Source organism: Chiloscyllium punctatum, chromosome 49 (assembly GCF_047496795.1).
Source record: "Chiloscyllium punctatum isolate Juve2018m chromosome 49, sChiPun1.3, whole genome shotgun sequence".
Lineage (NCBI taxonomy): Eukaryota > Metazoa > Chordata > Chondrichthyes > Orectolobiformes > Hemiscylliidae > Chiloscyllium > Chiloscyllium punctatum.
Genome location: NC_092787.1, coordinates 57773924 through 57796519, shown reverse-complemented (window position 1 = coordinate 57796519; position 22596 = coordinate 57773924). Strand labels below are relative to the sequence as shown.

The following is a 22596-nucleotide window of genomic DNA, read 5'->3' as shown; positions in this document are numbered from 1 at the left end:
TATCAGAAAACAATAGAGTTGAGTTCAGCAGCAAGTTTAGTTTCTCTCCTACAATGAGTTCAGTGCAGTTTGGGGAACCAATTGCCTCAGCAGAGGGTTTGGTTTATGAAGCTTCCAAACAAGGAGTGGTTGGTTCGAAATCTGTAAGTTATCAGAACTGAGAACATTCAGGCTCTTCGATTTGAGAAGAATTCATGCCGACAAACTTGGAAAGGATTCATCATCCTGCCTCGCTAGTCCATTGCAAAGAAACTATAGGGATCTGTTAAATGGAAACTTGAAGAAGTTTAGATAGGTGTGTACTTTAATTCAAAATGAGTTTCTATAGTAGGGTCGTGAAGATGCTGCTTTGGGGTTCTGTAGTGTCAGGGAAAAGATTGAAACATTGTTTTGCTGTGTGGATTGTTTTATGTTTAGATAGCTTTGCTAATTTTTATTCTCCTTTTGTAGAGTAAACTTCTGTTATTAAAGAAAATCTGGATCCTTATGCAAATATATTTTTACTAACTAAACAACAAAAAAACACGCTAGGTTTAATTCTGGAATTAGATTTATCCAGTAGTACCATCAACTGGAGTCATCACATAAGCAGCAGCACTAACCAATGAAACCCTGTTTGATTAAGAAGCAAAGTTTGCTAGAAATAGAAATTGCCCCAATCTTGATTACTAAGGAAGGGAATTAGACCAGAGCCAAGATAAGGAGTTGGATTTAACTAACATTAATCTTGGTTCACCTCTGAGCTGGCCTTGGCAGAGTTTGTATCAAAGTAGGGTTCTGAAGCAGACTGTCTGTCAATCTGGAACATCATACTCTGTGGGAGGTGTTTTTTATGTGTGTGTGTGTGTGTGTGTGTGTGTGTGTGTGTGTGTGTGTGTGTGTGTGTGTGTGTGTGTGTGTGTGTGTGTGAGTGTGATGAGTACGTGAGGCGTGTCTGTGAAAAATGAAATGTGCTTGTATATGTGAGGTGTGTTTGTATGTGTGAGGTGTGTGAGAATAAGGTGTGCATGTGTGTGTTTGTATGAGTGAGATTTGTTTGTGTGTGAGATAGTGAGCTCTGTCTGTGTGTGTGAGAGAGAGAGAGAGAATGAGGTGTGTTTGTGTGCCTGCGTGAGGTGAGTTCCTGTGTATGTCTCACACATGCAGTCTACTCTTCACCACAATCCACATTCCACCCACTCACATGGGCCTCTCTCAGTTCTGCCGCCCAGGTCTTTCTTCACACTGTCTGTCCTGTCCCATGTTTCTCCACACTTACACGGATCTCTCTCTGGCTTACTTCAGTACTCTCAAAACTGATCACTGATGTCTGCCACTTAACGTCCCAACATATGCTGCTTATCCAATCACAAGCTACATCATCCCCATATTTGCTGCTGTTAAGTTCACTGGTAAGTTGATCAGCAACAAGTACAGATGAGAAAACATCTGTGACTGAATGAGTAACTTGATGAAGGTGGACTTCCTCCCGGATGGGGGAAGAATTCCAGCCTCAGTCTGACTGAACAGCGGATCTTGTTGTGCAGGTTCATAGTTCCTTGAAAGTGGACTCATTTAATGTGCTTGCCTTTATTGGTCAGTGCATTGAGTAGAGGAGTTGGGAGGCTTTACAGAACATTGGTTAGGCCACTGTTGGAATATTGCGTGCAATTCTGGCCTCCCTGCTATAGGAAAGATGTTGTTGAACTTGAAAGGGTTCAAAAAAGATTTACAAGGATGTTGCCAAGATTAGAGGGTTTGAGCTGCAGGGAGAGATTGAGTACTTTGGGGCTATTTTCCCTAGTCAGAGGCTGAGAAATGACTTTATAGAAGCTTATAAAATCATGAGAGGCATGGGTAAGGTAAATAGCCAAGGTCTTTTCCCAGGGTAGGGCAGCCTAAAACAAAAGGGCTTAAATTTAAGGTGAAAAGGGGAAAGATTTAAAAGGGATCTAAGGGGCAACTTTTTCACGCAGCGTGTGATCCATGTATGGAATGAGCTGCCACAGGAAGTGGTGGAGGTTGATACAATTACAATATTTAAAAGGCATCTTAATGGGCATATGAATAGAAAGGCTTTAGAGGGCTATGGGCCAAATGCTGACAAATGGGATGAGATTTATTTAGGATATCTGGTCAGCATTGGTGAGTTGGACTGAAGGGTTTGTTTCTGAGCTGTACATCACTCTAAATGATGCCATGAATGGGCAAGCCAGCCAAATAAGTGGTTGGTTCTTTTCTTACTTGGATGCTGGAGTATGGCTGATGTGTGGGAAGCCCACTCCCAATGTCAGATTCAGCTCAGTTGTGTTAAACTAAGCTCGTAGGGAAAGAGGCTGTGGATCGTTGGTTGGTTGACATTCAGGACCGTGTCAGTACGTTCTGAATACAGTTATGGGGTTATACATCTTTGCCTGGTTTGAGCCATGTTCTGGCTAATCGCCTTTCATTTGTGCAAAATGACAAATTATGGATCGGATATTTCTCGCTTAGCAAATTGAAGCTGTGGGGCGTGAAAACATTCTAACAACGGCTGGAGCTCAGCAGCTAGCATTATAAGCAAGCACAGCACGGCTGGTTTGTCTGTGATACACTAACGGTGTTAAGCAACCTCAGACAATGGGTGGAAAAAATTATGCTAATCCTGATGCATTTCTGTTGGTGCTGATAGAGTATTAGTCTCACAGTACATACACAGCTTAGAACAGAGAAACATAATGGCAAATTGATAGAGCTTTTCAAAATGATGGTAAGAGCGAGTAAGAAATGGGCAATAACCAGAGGGAGCACATTTGGCAAAATAGGAAGAGTGAAATGAAAATGTGTTTTCTGGGAAAGGTGGACGCAAATCTGTTAGTCATTTTAAAAAGCTTGCACAGAGACAGTGGGGCTGAATAGCCTCTATCCGAACTGTATCATTGAATGAAGGAGGCTGTGCAGGAAACTAAATTCTATAAGCTTGAAAGAAAAAGCAGTTTGATTGATATCAAAGACATCAGGGTCATTTTCCTCATGCTACAGCACTTTAAAACCTGCTTAATGAAAAAAGATCGGTCTGTGTGCGATGAGTGGGACACACTTGACAATTGATTGGCATAACAACTTGAGAATCCTAATTCTAGCTGAAGGGTGAGATGATGGATGTGAGACATGCTACAATTTGAAGATACAAGCCCTTTGAATAGAGATAGTGTCAGTAAAACATTCGAATTCAAAATCTGCATGTCCAGCAAACATATTCTAATATTCCTGCAATATCTAATAAAGCAGACAATCCTGGATATTGACAAGGTAAGGCTTGCTTGGAATATAATGTCAGTCGAATTACTACTTTCTTATTAGTGCAGGAAAACAGTCTACCAGTTAAGGTAACTATCAGAATGCAGCAAATCCTCTTGTGTGGGCGGCACGGTGGCACAGTGGTTAGCACTGCTGCCTCACAGCGCCTGAGACCCGGGTTCAATTCCCGCCTCAGGCGACTGACTGTGTGGAGTTTGCACGTTCTCCCCGTGTCTGCGTGGGTTTCCTCTGGGTGCTCCGGTTTCCTCCCACAGTCCAAAGATGTGCAGGCCAGGTGAATTGGCCATGCTAAATTGCCCATAGTGTTAGGTAAGGGGTAAATGTAGATGGAGGAGTATGGGTGGGTTACGCTTCGGTGGGGCGGTGTGGACTTGTTGGGCCGAAGGGCCTGTTTCCACACTGTAAGTAATCTAATCTTATTATATCACACAGACTTTCAGCCGATATAGAATTACATTGATTAAAAGGAACAACGGACTCCACTCTGAACTCCAGGGAATAATAATTGCACAAGTTTCTGATGCTTCATCAATACAAAACAAAAATTTGTTAAAATCCTCAAAAAATGTGTGGAGCCATAATTCCCTCAGCTCCATTGTAACAAGTTAAAGATGAGAATCTACTTCTTTAGAAGACTCTATAAAAAGTTCAAACAATGAGGAGGTCATTTTGACTTTTGACAGATGATATTGGAGCAGCTGGCTATTAAACATCTCTCTTAAATTTGATTTCTATTGATGTTAATTGAAAGTAAAATCTCTAGAGATGTGGAACACGTAACTGATTTGATTTCATCCTTTTTACACAATCCTCCAAACTCAGAGCTGCATCCAAAGTATCTACAATTTAAAGACACCCTCTGCATAATAATTGAAAAGTCATTAAGCTGCCTGGGGTGGTGACAGGTACAAGAACTAAATTAAGTTAGACTAATCTGGTCCTCATTCTCTTCTGAGGAAGAGTTATATCACACGTAAAATGTTAACCCTGTTTCTTGCTCCAGAGATGCTGCCAGATCAGCTGCATTTCTCCAATATTTTCTGTTTTTAGTTTTGGTTCTCATCCTCTTTAGAACTAGGATGTTTGTATAGCTGAGGGAGGCCTGCAAAGTAAAAGCTTCCAGTGGGGAATGCGGGTGTTTTTATTACCCATTGTGTTTATCCAGGCTATTAGTTTAACAGCCAGGCAATTGAAAAGAAATGATCATTCATACTAGAGACGTAGAGATGTACAGCATGGAAACGACTTTTCGATCCAACTTCTCAATGCTGACCAGATATCTGCTTCCATTTGTCACCATTTGGCCCATATCCCTCTTAAACCCTACCTCTTCGTATACCTATCTTTTGAATGTTGTAATTGTATCAACTGCTATCACTTCCTCTGGCAGCTCATTCCATACATGAACCAACCTCTGCATGAAAAAGTTACCCCTTAGATTCCTTTTAAATCTTTCTCCTCTCACCTTAAACCTATACCCTTTAGTTTTGGACTCCTCGACCTGGAAATAGACCTTGGTTTTTCACCCAGCCCTAGCCTATTCAGCCTCCACCTATAGCTCACACCCAGAAACATCCTTGTAAGCACCCTTTCAAGTTTCACTACATTCTTCCTAAAGCAGGGAGACCAGAATTGAATGCAGTATTCCAATAGTGACCTAAACAATGTCCTGTAAAACCACAACATGATGTCCCAACTCAATGTGCTGAGTTAAAAAAGGCAAACGTACCGAGCACCTTCTTTGTCATCTTTTCTACTTGCAACTCCACTTTCAAGGAAGTATGCACCTGCACCCCTAGGTCCCTTTGTTTGGCAACACACTCCAGGCACTACTATTAACTGTATAAGTCTTGCTCTGATTTGCCTTATCAAAATGCAACACCTCACATTTATCCACATTAAACACCTTCTGCCACTGCTTGGCCCATTGGCCCAATTATCAAAGTCCTGATGTACCCTGAGGTAACCTTCTTCATTGTCCACTATACCATTTGATGGAACCTATAGATATTAAGGATATTTTTAGCTGACTTATCTATTTGACTTTAAGCATTTCACTCCACAAAATGTGGTCCTAGATTGGGATGGTCCTAGATTGGGATGGTCCTAGATTGGGATGGTCCTAGATTGGGATGCTATTTAAAAATTATCCTGGTCATTTTAGTTGGTTGTTTGCAGAAATTGTGAGTATATGTCAAATCATGAATTTCAACTAACTGCATCACAACATTGTGCATGCAATGTTCAGTGAACAACTCAAGCAAATTCATGTTTCATTGCAAGTTGGTTCTGCAGGCCAATAGGAAATGTAGGCATGAAAGCAATATGTTAAACCTTACAAAGTGTTAAGTAAATGAATTAATGACATGATATGCATGGTTGCATAGTTTTTCAAATTAGTCATGGTACCAATTAACAATTAACAATTCAGATGTGTTTCATCCAAGAGCGTTCTATATATTGAATATTCCGCAGCATCAATCAACAAAGACAATGAACCATCTTCACCAATATCAAAAATTGATTTCTCATTAACATATTTCCAGCTCTGCAACCAATTCTAGGTTGTTGGCATAATACTTTGTAGTAACATAGTACAGTTCAGTTACTGAAAAGTTTCAAACTAAAACTACATAATTTGTAATTTGATTACAACAAATTGCATGTTGTAATTTTGAGTTTTTTTAAAGTATTTGCCATTGGGAATTGTTTAATCCCATAAAAATGATTAATTCTGGAAGATGGTTTGCCACAAATCATCACATCAAAACAGAAGGTTTGAACATATAAATTATTTCAAATAGCTGCAGCTTTGGAAAATTTCTACAGATGAATGAATTACTGCATAACAGTTTAGTATTAACTGCAGAGATTTGCTGCAATTTAACTTATAATAAAGCTCATAAAAATCACAGCTACTCGATGTTGTGATTGTAACATCCTTCATTGGTTTTGCTTTTTTATATAATAATAACATAATTGCATGAGCTGATTTGGAAGACTAAACATAAAGGTGCAAGAGAAATTGAAGCAATATCATTGTATAGAGGTTCATTACTCATGGTCTTCAATAGCTGTAAAATTCTGAATGAATTTGATCCAACAGTTTTATTATGACCATTATTCTCCACACCAACACCAAGTGCACATTATAGTTCAGATATCAGTAGTTAGTACCCTTTATGGAATTATTTGATTTATACATTAGTTGTAGTATAATTGGGATATGTATTAAGCTGCAGTGTAAAACTAAAGAGCTGTTAAGAGAGTATTAGTTTAATATGGTAGTGTATGACATCTTGCGGTAGTTTCAAAGATATTTTATATTCTCCTGTAATAATTGAGGATTCTTCCATAGCTTGCTTTATCTTCAATGATATTAGCAGAGTCTTTAACTTGCCTTCAGTTTAATTCACACATTATTACATAATTGTTTTTGCATGAACGTTAAACATCAGTCAACACCACAGCAGTGCAACCAACTCATTGAAAATCTAACTGGATGTTAGATCAGGGGAGTTGACTGCATTTATACCAGTCACTGTTTAGATCAGATTCCTGGGTGTTGACATCTGTGAGTTTTCTCCCTGTATTGACAAGACTAAACCTAGCTCCTTTATTTAGGTAGTAAAATTGAAAATGAGTAAAAGATCGGGCCTATAAATTCTCCTGTTGAGGTAAAGGAGCCAAGAGTAACAGTGCAGGTAATCAGCCACCTCTGATGTATCTATTTTTATGGAAGCAAAGGCAGCTATAATGTCATTGTACTGGGCCATAAGTGTCATCTGTATGGAACCTTCTTTATGAGCATTCAACAAAAGTAGCAACGTTAGGATGATAGAACATTAAATTAGACAGATAAAAGGCCTTTTATTCTACCACTGGAAGAAATGACAATGCTTTCAGATATTGTTAAGTACATACGTTGCATTTAAAATGTGCAGTAATTGAAAAGGATTGAAAAGCAAGTTATATGCGATTGACACTAACAAACTTCGAATTTTTTTGCATAGATTAAGTTGTTTCTAAGATTGCATTTGTCTTATTCAGTTCTATTTCATTTTGTAGCTAAGATCAGCTGACTGTACATATGTGTTTGCCAATTCTCCCATTTCATGAGAGTTCTGTTTTATTTATTTGACAGGCAAATGATGCCTCAGGGAATACCTGGAACTGGCTGTATTTCATCCCGCTGATCATCATTGGATCTTTCTTCATGCTCAACCTTGTTTTGGGTGTATTGTCAGGGTAAGTGAATGGAAATTTCTAAACTGCCAAATCGAATATCTTGGAGCACAGCAGAAACGGGGATGTGACAGGAGCCTTTTGATGGCAGAATGATCATTTGCTAAGTAAGAATCAATTTTCCTTTGATCCACCACTTGTCAGCAATGCCTTCACTGAGAAAGGTGATGCTGCAGCACATCAACTGTGATCAATCTTATCAGGGACGTTATACTGATGAAATGGCATTTGGATGGAAACCTGCTTTCTCAGGTGTCAAACTGTCGGAAATGTTGTTAGAATTGAAGGTATTTGCATTAAAAAGTGCATACTATTGTTGCAAGGCTCTACCATTTTCAAAGCAATTTGCACCATTGCAATTAAGCACTTAGCCTCCTGGACATATTTAGAGACTTCCAAACTCAAACAGTTCAAAAGTACCTTAAAAAAAATGAAAGAACTGCAGATAGAACATAGAACATAGAACATAGAACAATACAGCACAGAACAGGCCCTTCGGCCCACGATGTTGTGCCGAACTTCTAACCTAGATTAAGCACCCATCCATGTACCTATCCAAATGCCGCTTAAAGGTCGCCAATGATTCTGACTCTACCACTCCCACGGGCAGCGCATTCCATGCCCCCACCACTCTCTGGGTAAAGAACCCACCCCTGACATCTCCCCTATACCTTCCACCCTTCACCTTAAATTTATGTCCCCTTGTAACACTCTGTTGTACCCGGGGAAAAAGTTTCTGACTGTCTACTCTATCTATTCCCCTGATCATCTTATAAACCTCTATCAAGTCACCCCTCATCCTTCGCCGTTCCAACGAGAAAAGGCCGAGAACTCTCAACCTATCCTCGTACAAACCGCCCCGTGGCCCAACATTTCAACTCCCCCTCCCACTCTGCCGAGGACATGGAGGTCCTGGGCCTCCTTCACCGCCGCTCCCTCACCACCAGACGCCTGGAGGAAGAACGCCTCATCTTCCGCCTCGGAACACTTCAACCCCAGGGCATCAATGTGGACTTCAACAGCTTCCTCATTTCCCCTTCCCCCACCTCATCCTAGTTTCAAACTTGCAGCTCAGTTACTAACTCCTTGACTTGTCCGACCTGCCTATCTTCTTTTCCACCTATTCACTCCACCCTCTCCTCCTTGACCTATCACCTTCATCTCCTCCCCCACTCACCCATTGTACTCTGTGCTACTCTCTCCCCACCCCCACCCTCCTCTAGCTTATCTCTCCATGCTTCAGGCTCACTGCCTTTATTCCTGATGAAGGGCTTTTGCCCGAAACGTTGATTTCGCTGCTCGTTGGATGCTGCCTGAACTGCTGTGCTCTTCCAGCGCCACTAATCCAGTGTTTTGCCTATCCTCGTACGACCTACTCTCCATTCCAGGCAACATCCTGGTAAATCTTCTCTGCACCCTCTCCAAAGCTTCCACATCTTTCCTAAAGTGAGGCGACCAGAACTGCACACAGTACTCCAACTGTGGCCTAACCAAAGTCCTGTACAGCTGCAACATCACTTCACGACTCTTGAATTCAATTCCTCTGCTAATGAACGATAATACTCCATAGGCCTTCTTACAAACTCTATCCACCTGAGTGGCAACCTTCAAAGATCTATGTACATAGACCCCAAGATCCCTCTGTTCCTCCACCTGACTAAGAACCCTACCATTAACCCTGTATTCCGCATTCTTATTTGTTCTTCCGAAATGGACAACCTCACACTTGGCAGGGTTGAACTCCATCTGCCACTCCTCAGCCCAGCTCTGCATCATATCTAAGTCCCTCTGCATCCGACAACAGCCCTCCTCACTGTCCACAACTCCACCTATCTTCGTATCATCTGCAAATTTACTGACCCACCCTTCGACTCCCTCATCTAAGTCATTAATAAAAATTACAAACAGCAGAGGACCCAGAACTGAACCCTGCGGAACTCCACTTGTAACTGGGCTCCAGGCTGAATACTTACCATCTACCACCACTCTCTGCCTTCGACCGGTTAGCCAGTTTTCTATCCAATTGGCCAAATTTCCCTCTATCCCATGCCTCCTGACTTTCCGCATCAGCCTACCATGGGGAATCTTATCAAATGCCTTACTATGGATGGAGAATGGATGTTGGAGATCAGAAACAAAACCAGAGATTGCTGGAAAAACTCAGTAGTTCTGGCAGCATCTGTGGAGATAGAGCAGAGTTAATGTTTCAGGTCCAGTGACCCTTCTGCAGAACTGTTCTGAAAATGTATTACTGAACTTGAAACATTAACCCAGCTTTCTCTCCACAGATGTTGCTGAGTATTTCCAGCAATCTCTGTTTTCGTTGTTGAAATCATCTCATCTTAGTTGTTTTTCTCAGAAGGATTGTTTTTGTTTTGAAAGGGACAAAACTGGTTCGGGGCCCAGACATTGCTAAAGTTAAAAAGAGTTGATGAATAATCAGGAAGTGGTTATTAAGGCATATTAACCATGGCTCTTAAAAACCTGAAGGTTGTACAAAGAAGAAAACCTAGACAGGGTAAAAGCAGGAAGGATGTTCCCAGTGTCTGAGGAGTCCAAAACCAAGGGTCAAAATCTAAGGATATGGACTCAGCCATTAAGAGTCAAACAGCAATACAGTATAGCAGAAGTCCGTCAGCCCATCGATTCTGCATTGACCTATTTACACTCATCCCGTTTTATCAGCTCTTGGTCCATAGCCTTGAACGTCGTGACATTTTAAGGGCTCATCTATGTAATTTTTAAGGGCTTTGAGGTTCCTAAGCAGTGCAATCCAGATTCTTACTCCCTTCAGGGTGAAAAGACTTCTCCCTAAATCCCCTCTAAGCCTCCTGCCTTTCACCTTAAAATTATGCGCCCATGTTATAGATCGTTCTTTTTAAAGGAGCAGCCTCTTCCTATCCACTCTGTTCATGCCCCTCATAATGATGAATGTCTCAATCATGTTCCCCCTCAGCTTTCTTTGCTCTGAAGAAAATAACCTGAGCCTATCCTGCCTCTGTTCAGAGCTGAAATGCTCCAACCCAGGCAAGGCAAGGACTGAGATGAGAAGAAATTTCTTCACCTGAAAGTGATTACTCAGTGGAATTCTCTGTCACAGAAAGCATTTGAGACCAAAACATTTAATGTTTTCAAAAAAGAGTTAGATATAGTCCTTAGAGCTAAAGAAATCAAAGCGTATGAGGAGAAAGTGTGGTGAAAGTGTATGAAATTAGATGAGCAACAACGAGCATATTGAATGGTGCAGCAGGCTTGAAGGGCCAAATGGCCCTATTTCCTATGTTTCAATGCATAAAGCTGAAGAACACAATAGACATTTGAGATGGGATTGATTTAGTGCCATATGGGGATTCCATCAACTGCAATTTCTCTTACATAGCTTCATAGAACCCTTCCAATTGCAGAAGTAAGCCATTTGGTCCATCAAGGCCACACCGAACCTCCCAAGTGCATCCCACCCAGACCCACCCCCTACCCTATTCCTGTAACCCTGCATTTCTCATGACTAATCAACCTAGTCTGCATGTCCCTGGGCACTAGTGCAATTTAACATGGCAAATCCACTTAGCCTGCATATCTTTTTACTGTGGGAGGAAACAGGAGCACCTGGAGGAAACACATGCAAACATGGGGAGAGTGTGCAAACTTCACATAGACAGTCTCCCAAGGCTAGAATCAAACCCAGGTTCTGGGTATGGCGAAGCATATTTGCTAACCACTGAGCCAGCTCAACTTGAGCACTTATCGCAATTCCTTCTTCAGTTCTGTGTGAAAATCCTGGAACTCCTTATCCAATTATCCTTCATCATGCCGGTTCAAGAAATCAGCTCACCACCATATTATCAGGGCAGGGCAGCTTGGCTTGGGATATAATTTCTGTTCTTGTTGATATACACTTGAATCTATGTTGAAATGTCTGCATGAGGGATTACTCCTTTTGAATAGAAATTAAAAAGACATATTCTCATTTTTGCCCATTGGAAATGGCAACCATCAGCTTCTGTGTGAAAAAGAGTGAGTAACAAGTTAATTAACATTCAATCTAGTTACATTTTACAAAAGAAAGCAGAAGTCTCACCTATGAGATCAATTTTCCATTCCTGGCAAGCAACGTACTACAATCCTGTAGTGGTCTGCTAATGATGAATTCAAATGTTTGTTTTTCAACTATCCAACAGGAGTTATATGTGCAGAAAGATTACATACAGTACTTTTACAATAACTTTATAAAATATACCCTACATCAGTGGAAGTGTAGCCTGTGTGAAGACAATAAAACTTACATGAACTCAGATCAGTGCTGAACATTAATAATGATACAACATCAAATCCAAGCATTCATTTAATCCTTGGGTCAACACCTTTAACTGATATTAGACTTTGTTAAGTGATTGTAAGTAAAGCTAATATGGAAATTATATTCATTTTGCACGGCTTGTTATTTTAGTAATACCAAAGGAAAATTCTCCCGGGGTGCAAGGATTATAGAAACTGTACAAAATGGTTACCCTCTGTGAAAGTTCTCTCTGAAGCCATTCGATGTATATTATTATTACATTTCCATAATGATACTGCCAAGTACCCTTTCATTATTTCTTGTCAAACACTGGGAGTCCTTTTCATTGGAGCACCAGTTAGAGACTATCAAACACCAGTACACCACATGAAATCGTATTAGGGCTGTGTTAATTTACCATACGATGAGAACAGCTTCTTTGCTGAAGAACTGCCCTGGGAAGAGCAGGTTTTAGCCTTTCATCAAGCCTTCAAAATCCAGAACAAAACATTTCAGATTGATAGGCAGTCAAAAGAGATGGCTCCACCTTCCTCTCACTGTTCTGTACTGTGATTCTCCAGATGAATAGTTCTGCACAAAATTGAACAAAAATAGACATTTCCATCACAGGGACATGGAGCGCCCTGCATTATCCTGTGCTGTCAGACTTCACTTTGATCGGCACAAGTTCATGTACAAAATGTCAACTCTCAATAAACCTTACACAAAACATTTCAATTCCTGGAATTTTATGAGGTGGAACAAAGGGGGAGTACATTTCTAGGAGCAACTTCAGATTTAGATCAATATTTCTTACATCATTCCAAATCGATCATTTTTTAAAAAAACTGGGATCATGTACTTCCTGTCTATCAACATCTTTCTAACAAGGTATGTCTACCATTCTTCAGCAACAAAAGAGGGGAGAATTTCCTTGCACAATAGAAAGGCCTGTTTAATAACTGTAGCCTACTACCCTTAATACCGAAGTCACTTATTTTGTGCAAATGGAGTGAAACATTTGGCAGGACCAAAAAAGGTAATAATAAAACTGTGTTATATCATAATCGAATGACATAAAACAAAAAAAAACTACAGATACTGGAGATTTGAAACAAGCAAAAACAGGAATAGCTGGAGAAACCAGTGTCTGAGAAGAGAAGACAGGAGTTAATGTTTCTAGTCCAGTTACCCTTTTTAAGAACTGTTAGCAGTTCAAAAAATGTGTTATTTATGTTGATGACAGGGGGTTGGGGGGGTGTGTGGGGGGCAAAAAGTAAGCTGATAGGTGGAGAGAAAGATAGAGATAAGGGGATTAATTCTCATAAATCAGGCAAGAAGACTATCTAGATAAGTGGTAATGGGAACTATGAGTTGGTGAAAATGGGATGATTGTGCTGAAAAACACCCATTTCACAACATGACCTAGGTTGGGATATCTTCTGTAGGGAACATTCCCTCCCAGACACCCTGGTCTGCTCCACCTCCATTCCCAATAGCTTGCCACATCCCATTGCACCATCTCACACAATCACAGAAGGTGCAACACTTGCCCATTTATCTCTTCCCTCCTCATTATCCGAAGCCCCAGCCACATCTTCCAGGTGAAGCAGTGATTTACCTGCACATCATTCAATCTAGTCTCCTGAATTCACTGTGCACAATGTGGTTTCCTCTACATTGTGGAGATGAAATGCACAATACCAACATTCTGTCTGTATAAATGATGCCCAGCTTCCAGGTACTGCCTCTTCAAAACACCGCCATGCTCCCACATCAGCATCTCTGTCTCAGGCCAGCTGTTGTGCTCCAGAGAGGGTCAACACAAAATGAAGGAACAATACCTCACTTTCTTCTTGGGGACCTTACAGCCTTCAGGACTCAGCATTGAGGTTAACAGTTTTAGAGCAATGGCTACTTTCTTCCAAATCCATTACTGGCTCCCACCCCATATTTTGTCAAGAAATGGATTGCTTTCATTGCAGCCCTTTTCAACTACTCACAGTCCGTATTGTTACAGCAAGCTTTTTTTCTTCCTTGGTTTACTGTCAGCAATCCCTTTGTTGACCTACCCTTTTTATCTCTCTCTCTCTCTCTCTCTCTATCTTGGCTCCCTCTCCCCCTATCTGCTCACACACCCTCTTACCCCAAACATCTGTCATCAGTATAAATATAATCTTTTCATAGCTACAATTAGTTCTGAAGAAGGGACACAAGACTTGAAATATTGACTTTGCTTTCTCTCTACTAATGCTGCCAGACCTGCTGAATTTCTCTAGCAATTTCTGTTTTTGTTTGTTTTACAATGTAGTCAGCTTTCTGATTCCTTTGACCAGTTCTGCATATAAATGGGCAGCACGGTGGCACAGTGGTTAGCACTGCTGCCTCACAGCACCAGAGACCCGGGTTCAATTCCCGACTCAGGCGGCTGACTGTGTGGAGTTTGCACATTCTCCCCATGTCTGCGTGGGTTTCCTCCCACAGTCCAAAGATATGCAGGTCAGGTGAATTGGCCATGTTAAATTGCCCGTAGAGTTAGGTAAAGGGGGGAATGGTTGGGTTGCGCTTCGGCAGGTTGGTGTGGACTTGTTGGGCCGAAGGGCCTGTTTCCACACTGTAAGTAATCTAATCATATATTTCACTGAATTTTTACCTCAATGTTCCCATGCATTTGTGCAATTGTGTTTATTTCATGTTGTAATTGGATTAATCAAAAACATTATCATTGAGTTGGCAAGAGAGAAAAATGCACAACCAACATTATCCACAAATTGAGCTCATTGGCTGACCTTAGATTTTTGGCAGCTTTGATCAATTGATGCGAGCCTGCAATATTTACACTCACTCCAGTTTGTTAGAAAAATAAAATGAAGCTTAACGCTGATATCAAAATGAATTGTTTTAACCTATAATGGCTGAACTGGCCATTACTTATATACAGGGCATACAGCAGTTACTTTTAGGAGTTGTATAAGTAGCAGTGATTGAAACGATTGGTCCAGAAGGCAGATTTTATAGAAATCTGAAAGAAGGAGTACAGTGTGTTTCCACAGAGTGGGATGTAAGTGACTGAAGGGCACAGCTGCCAATCATAAGCTAGGGAAGGGAATTTACACAAAAAGGGAAGGCTGTGAGTGAGCATATTTGGGCTGAAGACGATTATAGAGTTAACATGGACAGCACAGAGAAAAGCTATTCAATCTATCAGACCACTCTTTGAACAACCAATAGCCCCATTTCCCTTATAGAGTAGCACAGTCCTTAGATGGATTTAGATGCAAGGTTGATATATTTGACACTAGCTTTATCATCAAGAGGATCTAGTGGTCTGCTAGAAATTGGAAGCTTGGACACAAAGAGATCAATTCTCTGCCACTATCTCCAACTGATGCCAGACCCGTCATCTCCTGTAACTTGAGCTTATAGATTCAGTTCTGTACACTGTACACTGGAGAAAATAACATTGGATATCATTCTTAATCACATCCCCCCTACCCCAAAGCCTCTCATCCATGCTGACACTGAGTGGATTCAAAACAAGTCTTAAAGACTAATATCTAAATTGTGGGTGCTTTCTTAACAATGGGAGGAAGTTGTGAAATGAAAGTCGTGACCAGTATCCAGCTATTATCCATCACTAATTACTCAACTACATTTTGTTCATTAATTAAATGGTAGTATTCTAGATCTATATGATTAATCTCTGCATTGACAATAAGTTGGTTCCTATCTGGAAAAGTAGGGCTTAAATGTGTTCTAATGGTACTTTAAAAGACTTGAACTCGACTGTTAAATAAAAGCAATTTAATCGTTTCCTTGTAAGGTGATAGATTCCTTCCCAGTGTTTTTGTAATACTGCTATTTGCATTAGTTAGTGCTGAATCCATGATCCATGCTACAGAAAATACCTATCCTGTCACACTCTCTATTAGAAGGCTGTTGCACTGCCATAATTTCCCCAGTGCTTTAGTTCCTTTATTTCATGTGCTATCTTACATGTAGGTGAGAATTACATTCTGTATCACGCTGTGACCTGTTTGCTGTGGTTTCTACCTTTTATATATTAATTACAGTCTACAGGTTTATCAGTCATGTAGTGATGTCACCACCAATACCTGAGATTTGGATGGCTATTTTAAGCAGTAAACTTTGGTCCTTATTCATTCACTCGTTTGGCCTAATGGGATAAATAAGAACTACTTAATAGTCTTGCTTCTTAAAACAGAACTCAAATCATTTTGCTTGCTGTGCTCATTTTCTTGTGACAGAAGTATCAGAGAAAGATTGTTTCAGTCACTTCTTGAAGTGGGTCTGCATTGTCTGCTCCCCAGTCTCACTGCTGCAGACATTGTCTCATTTATAATGTCTCACCAAATTCAAATCAGCATTAAAACAATTCAGCAGTTTCTCCAACAGCTGGGGAAATTCTGTTCAGGATGGCCAGTAATTAATGTTGTTTTTGTGGTTTGTATAGAGTGGAAATGGACTTTTCAGCCCCAGTTTTTCAGTCTGCCTTGTGCTGCTTTTTTGATCGCTCCTGTCAACAAAATAATGGTCTTTGTGTTCTTATTGAGGAATGGCTCGAAACCATTCTTTCTGCATTGTACATACTGACCACAAGCTGAACATTTAAATTGGCTATGAAACTATTCACTGTATGCATCAATGATTTACTAAGATAAGCCTAAGACCTTAAGACATGAATTTCTAGGTCCAATTAATACTCCTGAGTTCTCATTCCCTCCATATTTAATATTTCTTTATTCTGTGACTGATATCTTGTAAAACATCCAAAATTCTATCTGTTTAGTTCATAACAGTAGAGCATGAATGTTTCTTTCCATTGTCCTAGGGGCATTTAGGAACTATGGTAGGAGATTCGCTATATCATTCCTATTACAATAGAAATATTCTGAGACTGCCTTCAAATCTCCAATCTGAGATAAATGGGTCTTTGAAGTTTTGCAAAGGTGAAGCATAACATCCTTGTTACCTTGCCTTGTAGTGTCTTAGTGTCCATCCCCACAACATACATTTTGAGCCTTCAGTCATTTGTAACTGTTGTTATCTAGCAGGTAGAAGGTTTCAATATTGGTAGCTGAAAATATAGTTCAAGAGAAAAATGCCACTTTGCTTCAGCATTACATCCAGGCACATACACTAAGTCCACCCCACACACAACTACCACCACTGCAACTCTTGCTCACTATGTCAACGTGCCTTTAAGAGACCTTGGTGCATTATCACAGTTGACCTTATGGTAAGAAGTTCTCCTACTCCATCTTACTCAGATCATTTAAAGCATGACACTTTATTGGAAACATGCTCCTCTAATGCGAAAGCATAAGGCTAGTACAGCTATTAATGTGCCTGACGAATGTAACATTTGTACATAATAGTTAGTTGTAATAAATGTTTGTTGGATTCTTGAATGCCAGTATTGCTATGCCAGTTTATTTATGTTACAGGAGATTGCCACATCAGAAAAAAATACCCTGTTGGAAGCAAGCCCCACATCAACCCCCACACATGTATTATCCTATTACAAACCTTGCTAGGGGATAGACCTATGAAAGTGGGTTTGAGCCAGGCAGATTATGGATACCTTTCCCCATCTGATAGCATATCCCGTTAAGTACCTTTTGTTTGTTGGTTACCCTACAGAAGCAGTGAACTTTTTAAGATAATATCTGGGAGCTATCTTCAGATTCAGTGTTAAGTTGGAAAGAATATTTATGAATGTACTGACTCAAAAGCAAAAGAAATGAACTGCAAGCTTGTATCGAAACCAGCAAAAAGTCAATAAGTGTTTGCTACAAACATTGATTTTTATGTTGTTCGCCATATGTTTTCATGTGTTTTGCAAGCATGTCTGCACAGAAACTCCAATAAGAGTTGTAATTAGAGCTAATCAATGCACATCTTAGAAAACTGCCAACACGTTATTAAAAATTCATAAGGTTTCAATATGATAATTCGAAAGTGCAACATAAAACAACTGTTCAAACTGTTCGACCCAGATGCATTGAGTTCCATTCTATTTCACAACAAGATAGGTGAAGGAAGGTCCTTTCAAAAGAAATCAAACCAATTGACCTATGTAGTTATAATGATGCATAGCTTTTCTCAGTTTTCAAGAATTGTAAGAAAAGTTGTCATAATCTCACTCTCTCATTAGACTGAGAGAGACAATTGATAGTGACTTTATCCAGATGGTCATCACACCTCAGACAAGGGGTAGTGTTGAGAAAGCAGCACCTTCATAGTGCCCTTCGTTGGTACAGGCATTGAACTGTCACTGTTGATATCATTCTGCATTACAAACCAGTCAGCCAACCTATGGAGCTAATCGAGCTCTCCTCCAAGATTTGTGGGACAGAGTGTGCAAAGGCAGTGTGTCTTTGATGTATACCGTCAGAATGAAGGGAGTCCTCGTTGCATTATTGCACACTAGTTTCATTTGACCATATTTGTCTTTTGCTTAATTTTTTTTCTAATGGATCATCCACTTGGAATGAATAACAGGAATATGAGAGTTTTGTAGCTTAGTGGGTGGTGCCACTGGCTCTGAGCCAGATGCTGTGGTTTTCAGTTCCACTCCAAGACTTGTGAATGGAATATTTGTGATGTGGTCAAACAGGTTGATTGTCGGAACGTAAAACAGGAAATGCAGGAATGGAAGCATCTACGATGAGAGAAACAGAGTCAACGTTTGTGAGTACAATAGGACTGTTCCTCAGAACTAAGATAATCAAATCTTCTACTCCTGTCAACACACCATTGGCTAGCAGTAAGAGCAAGAGAGATTCCTAGTCATGCATGTTTGATGTGGAGAGGTATCACTCAAGCTGTGCATGTTCATTCTCTGTCTAAAACAAAGAGAGATGCCTATGGTTTCTTGAACACTGTAGTTAATTATATGTGAATGGAATATTGGAATAGCCCACTTGAAAGTCTTTGTGTTTTGAAGACCAGTTTCTGATTGAGCTGCTCTGTGTGCAAGAGAACCACATAAACCACAAAAGTCCCAAGTGCAGTGAACTAATGCTGTTGAGGCAGATAGGGTGAAATCTGCTCTCTCTGGTGGTGAACAGGGAGGCAGGAAAGGCATGTAGTGAAGCAGGATAATTAGTGTACACGAGCCTACCATTCCATGTCTCTGTCAGAAATACATTCGAGGCAGGAAGTCCCATGGTCAACCAATCGAAGACCTGCAGTGGCTGATTGATGACTACTTGATGACCTCATCACACTGAGACTAACTGAGGTGCAGGAGGCTTGTTACAATGTGACACGCGTGGCAGCTAGAATCGTTTTTGCGAGCTATGGGGTCTATGGTAACTTCACTTTTCGGGGGAGGAGGGAGTGGTGGGGTGCAGTTAGCTCAGTTGGCTGGACAGCTGATTTGGGGTACAAACAGTGTGGGTTCCATTCCCACACCAACTGAGGTTACCGTGATGGACTCTCTCAACTTCTCCCCTCGCCTGAGGCATGGTGATCCCCAGGTTAAACCACTCCTCTCTCTCTAATGAGAGAGTAGGACTATGGTGGCTTCACTTTGCTTCCTTGCTAAGGATTGTTATGAGGGTTTCTTCTATAGGGTTCTTAAATCTTGAGGTCTTCTCTGCTGCTGCCTGGGCTATATGAATAGACAGCTTGGAGCTGAAGATCTCACACCACTGCTCACCATGTATTCAAATCAGATCTGCATCACACCCTACCATTTTGTATAGGTATGCTGGCTCCCTATGCTATATGAGGACATCTTGTGTGGTGTCATGGTACATTTTTCACTTTACTCTTGTGTCCTGTACTTGAATACATGTGAAAATAAAACCTGAATCTAAATCTGTATGTGTTGCTGCTTATGTCGAAGAAAATTGTTACCTTCCTTATTAAGTGTAGGAAATGACAGGGCTTGCTTGGTCCAGTGTGACAGAAGAAAACCACTTCCTATTTAATTAGAAAAGTCTCAAGTAGGTAACAACGTATGATTTCTTACATGTTAACAACTAGTTACGGTCACATTGTTATGATAGACATTCTTACAGATACTTTAAGAAGGACCTGATGTTACATTTCTTAAAGGCCCTGAGCTGTTTTCTCCACAATTCTATAGTGGATGGTCTTACAGCACTCCTCTGTATTAACCCTATACAACTGCCTTTACCTGTGCTTTAAAAGAGAATATTGATACCCCGAAAGTTTGCACTTGGCTATTATGAAGTGATTCCTGTTGAAAACTTCAGTGGGCAAACATAGAGTCATACAACATGGAGACAGATCTTTCGGTCCAACTCATCCATGTCGACCAGTTATCCCAATCCAACCTAGTGCAATTTTCCAGCATTTAGCCCATATCCCTCGAAACTCATCCTATTCATGTACCCATCCAGATGCCTTTTAAATGTTGTAATTGTACCCACCTCCACCACTTCCTCTGGCAGCTCATTTCATTAACGTACCACCTCCTGCATGAAAAGGTCACCCCTCAGGTCCTTTTTAAATCTTTCCTCTCTCACCCTAAACCTATTCCCTCTAGTTTTGGACTCCCCCACTCTCGAAAAAGACCCTGGCTATTCACCCTATCCATGCCCCTCATGATTTTAAAAACCTCAATGAGTCACCCCTCAGCCTCCAGGGAAAACCAGCCCCTATTCAGCCTATCCTGACAGATTTGACCCTCCAACCTGGGCAACATCTTGTAAATCTTTTCTGCACCTCTTGAGTTTAACAACATCCTTCCCATAGAAAGGTGACCAGAATTGTATGCAATATTCACCAGTCTTCTGTACAGCTTCAACAAGGCATGCCAACTCCTATAGATGGAGATTAGCTATAACATTCTCTATGGTCAAATAAACTGACAGTATTCACTGAGTTGACTTTCACTTGGAATGTGTCAGTTAGAGCAAGAGACATGACACTAACCAGCTCCTGGCACAATACAGCCCCTTCAGGGAAACATAGGGGTAAGGAGTGAAGCTCCATGCAGAGGAATGAGGTTGTATATCAGTTTCAGGCAGTTTTCTATGTATTATCAATTCAGCATGATATAAACAATACACTTTCCACCCATTTTTAACATCATATGATTGAACATTTCTCTGCTGAGAAACCTTCAGCAATTGTCACAGCAGCATTAGATCACCTTAAAGCACATTCACCTTAAAGCAGACAATAAGATTCTGCTGTTATATGATCAGGTCTGCACTCATGTAAGTGAACATTGGCAAGTTCTAATGAACTGAACTGTATACTTGAGATTACAAGGGACAGCCTGTCTGAGATCCCACAAACTTAATTCCCAGTTCCATCTTGATGATAATATAATCAAAACATAGTTCTTTAAGCAGATGCTTGGTAGTTACGATAAGAGTAAAGGTATAGTTAACCCTTTATGCTTCAACTGCTTGAATTACTGGCCATAATGTGGCCATTTACAGTCTCTAAGTAAACATGGCACAAATACCAAGTTTCAAATCAGCAGCAGGGGAACCAACTCCAATTTGCATCTGATTCACAACCCAAATTCCAAAGGTCGATGTACGTTGTTCATATAATTTTCATTTCTTTTCCTCAGGGCACTAGAATCTCCCTCCACATTTGCCATTGGGAAGGTGGTGGGGAAGGTACTACAGACCATATGATGAGGCTGTTCTTTTACAGGGAGGGATTTCTAGGATTTTGAATGAGTAAAGTTGAAGGATTGGGATCGATGAGCCAAACCAGGATGAATGTGTGACTTGGAGGTGGTGTGTTTGCACACATCTGCTCATCCTTGACCTCCAACAGCTGAGAAGTACTTTGGATTTTGGAAATGCTGCTAAAGAAAACTTGGCAATTCACTGCGGTATTTCTCATAGATAGTACACATTTATAGTCGTGGTGTGCCAGAAAGAATGTTTAAAGTGGTGGATGGTCTATTTTGTCTTGGATGGTACTGCGCTTCCTGAGCGCTATTGCAGCTGCACCCATCCAGGCAAAATGTAGTGTTATTGTCTTTAGTGAAAGGCTGAATAAGTCCATAGCCTGCCAACATGAAGTGGCAACTACTTTAAATCCAACCACACACAGCCTTCATAATACTCAGCTTGTATTAAAAACTGGGCCTCATTGTTACCATAATACTGAATAGAACAAATCTGAATTGAACCTAGTGCCATACCTGACCTAAATATTTTTCCTGAAGCTTGATTGTTAACAGGAACGCGATTTAGAAACATGCCCGCAGCTTCTGAACTGAGCTTGCTGCTGAGTTAATCCTCTAATCTTTTCACACCTGTTTAAAACCATTACTATCACCATCTGTTTCTCACTTCTGCTGTTACTATGCCAGCAGTATTCAAAAGATGGTGTGAGCTGGAAATATTATCTGTGCTTGTTCCTACAGAGGAGGGACTATCAAAGCTCCAAGCATAGGTTCTCAAATGCCAGCTCTCCTGAGGTATTTTTTACTCAATAAGCTTTGGGATAAAAAAGACTCTGTACATCTTTCTTACCTTTTCATTTTTTTCAATCAGGTTCGAGTCAGAATGAAAAGTTGGCTGTGTTCAAGTCCCACTACACCAGAGGTGTGTGATAACATTTGTGAACAGGTTGATTAGAAAATATCTAGGTTAATGATGTCTCTATCTTGGTGCTGAATGGGTTGATGTTGACTCTCTCTCCTAGTATTGACTGGGTTATTTTTAACTATCTCCTGGTGTTGGAAGGGTTAACATTGACTATCCCCTGTTGTTGGATGGGTATATGTATTATTTCTCCTGGTATTTAGTGGGGTCGATGGTGGCTCT

General features: G+C 40.6%; 1 protein-coding gene across 2 annotated transcripts in view; it reads left to right on the top strand.

Moving 5' to 3' along the window:
• Positions 1-22596, top strand: part of LOC140469212 (probable voltage-dependent N-type calcium channel subunit alpha-1B) — a 624066-nt gene that overhangs the window by 345450 nt on the left and 256020 nt on the right. For both annotated transcript variants that reach the window (XM_072565528.1, XM_072565527.1), the window contains exon 7: positions 7424-7527. In XM_072565528.1, coding sequence (XP_072421629.1) covers positions 7424-7527 — 104 coding nt within the window. The remainder of the gene's footprint in view (positions 1-7423; positions 7528-22596) is intronic.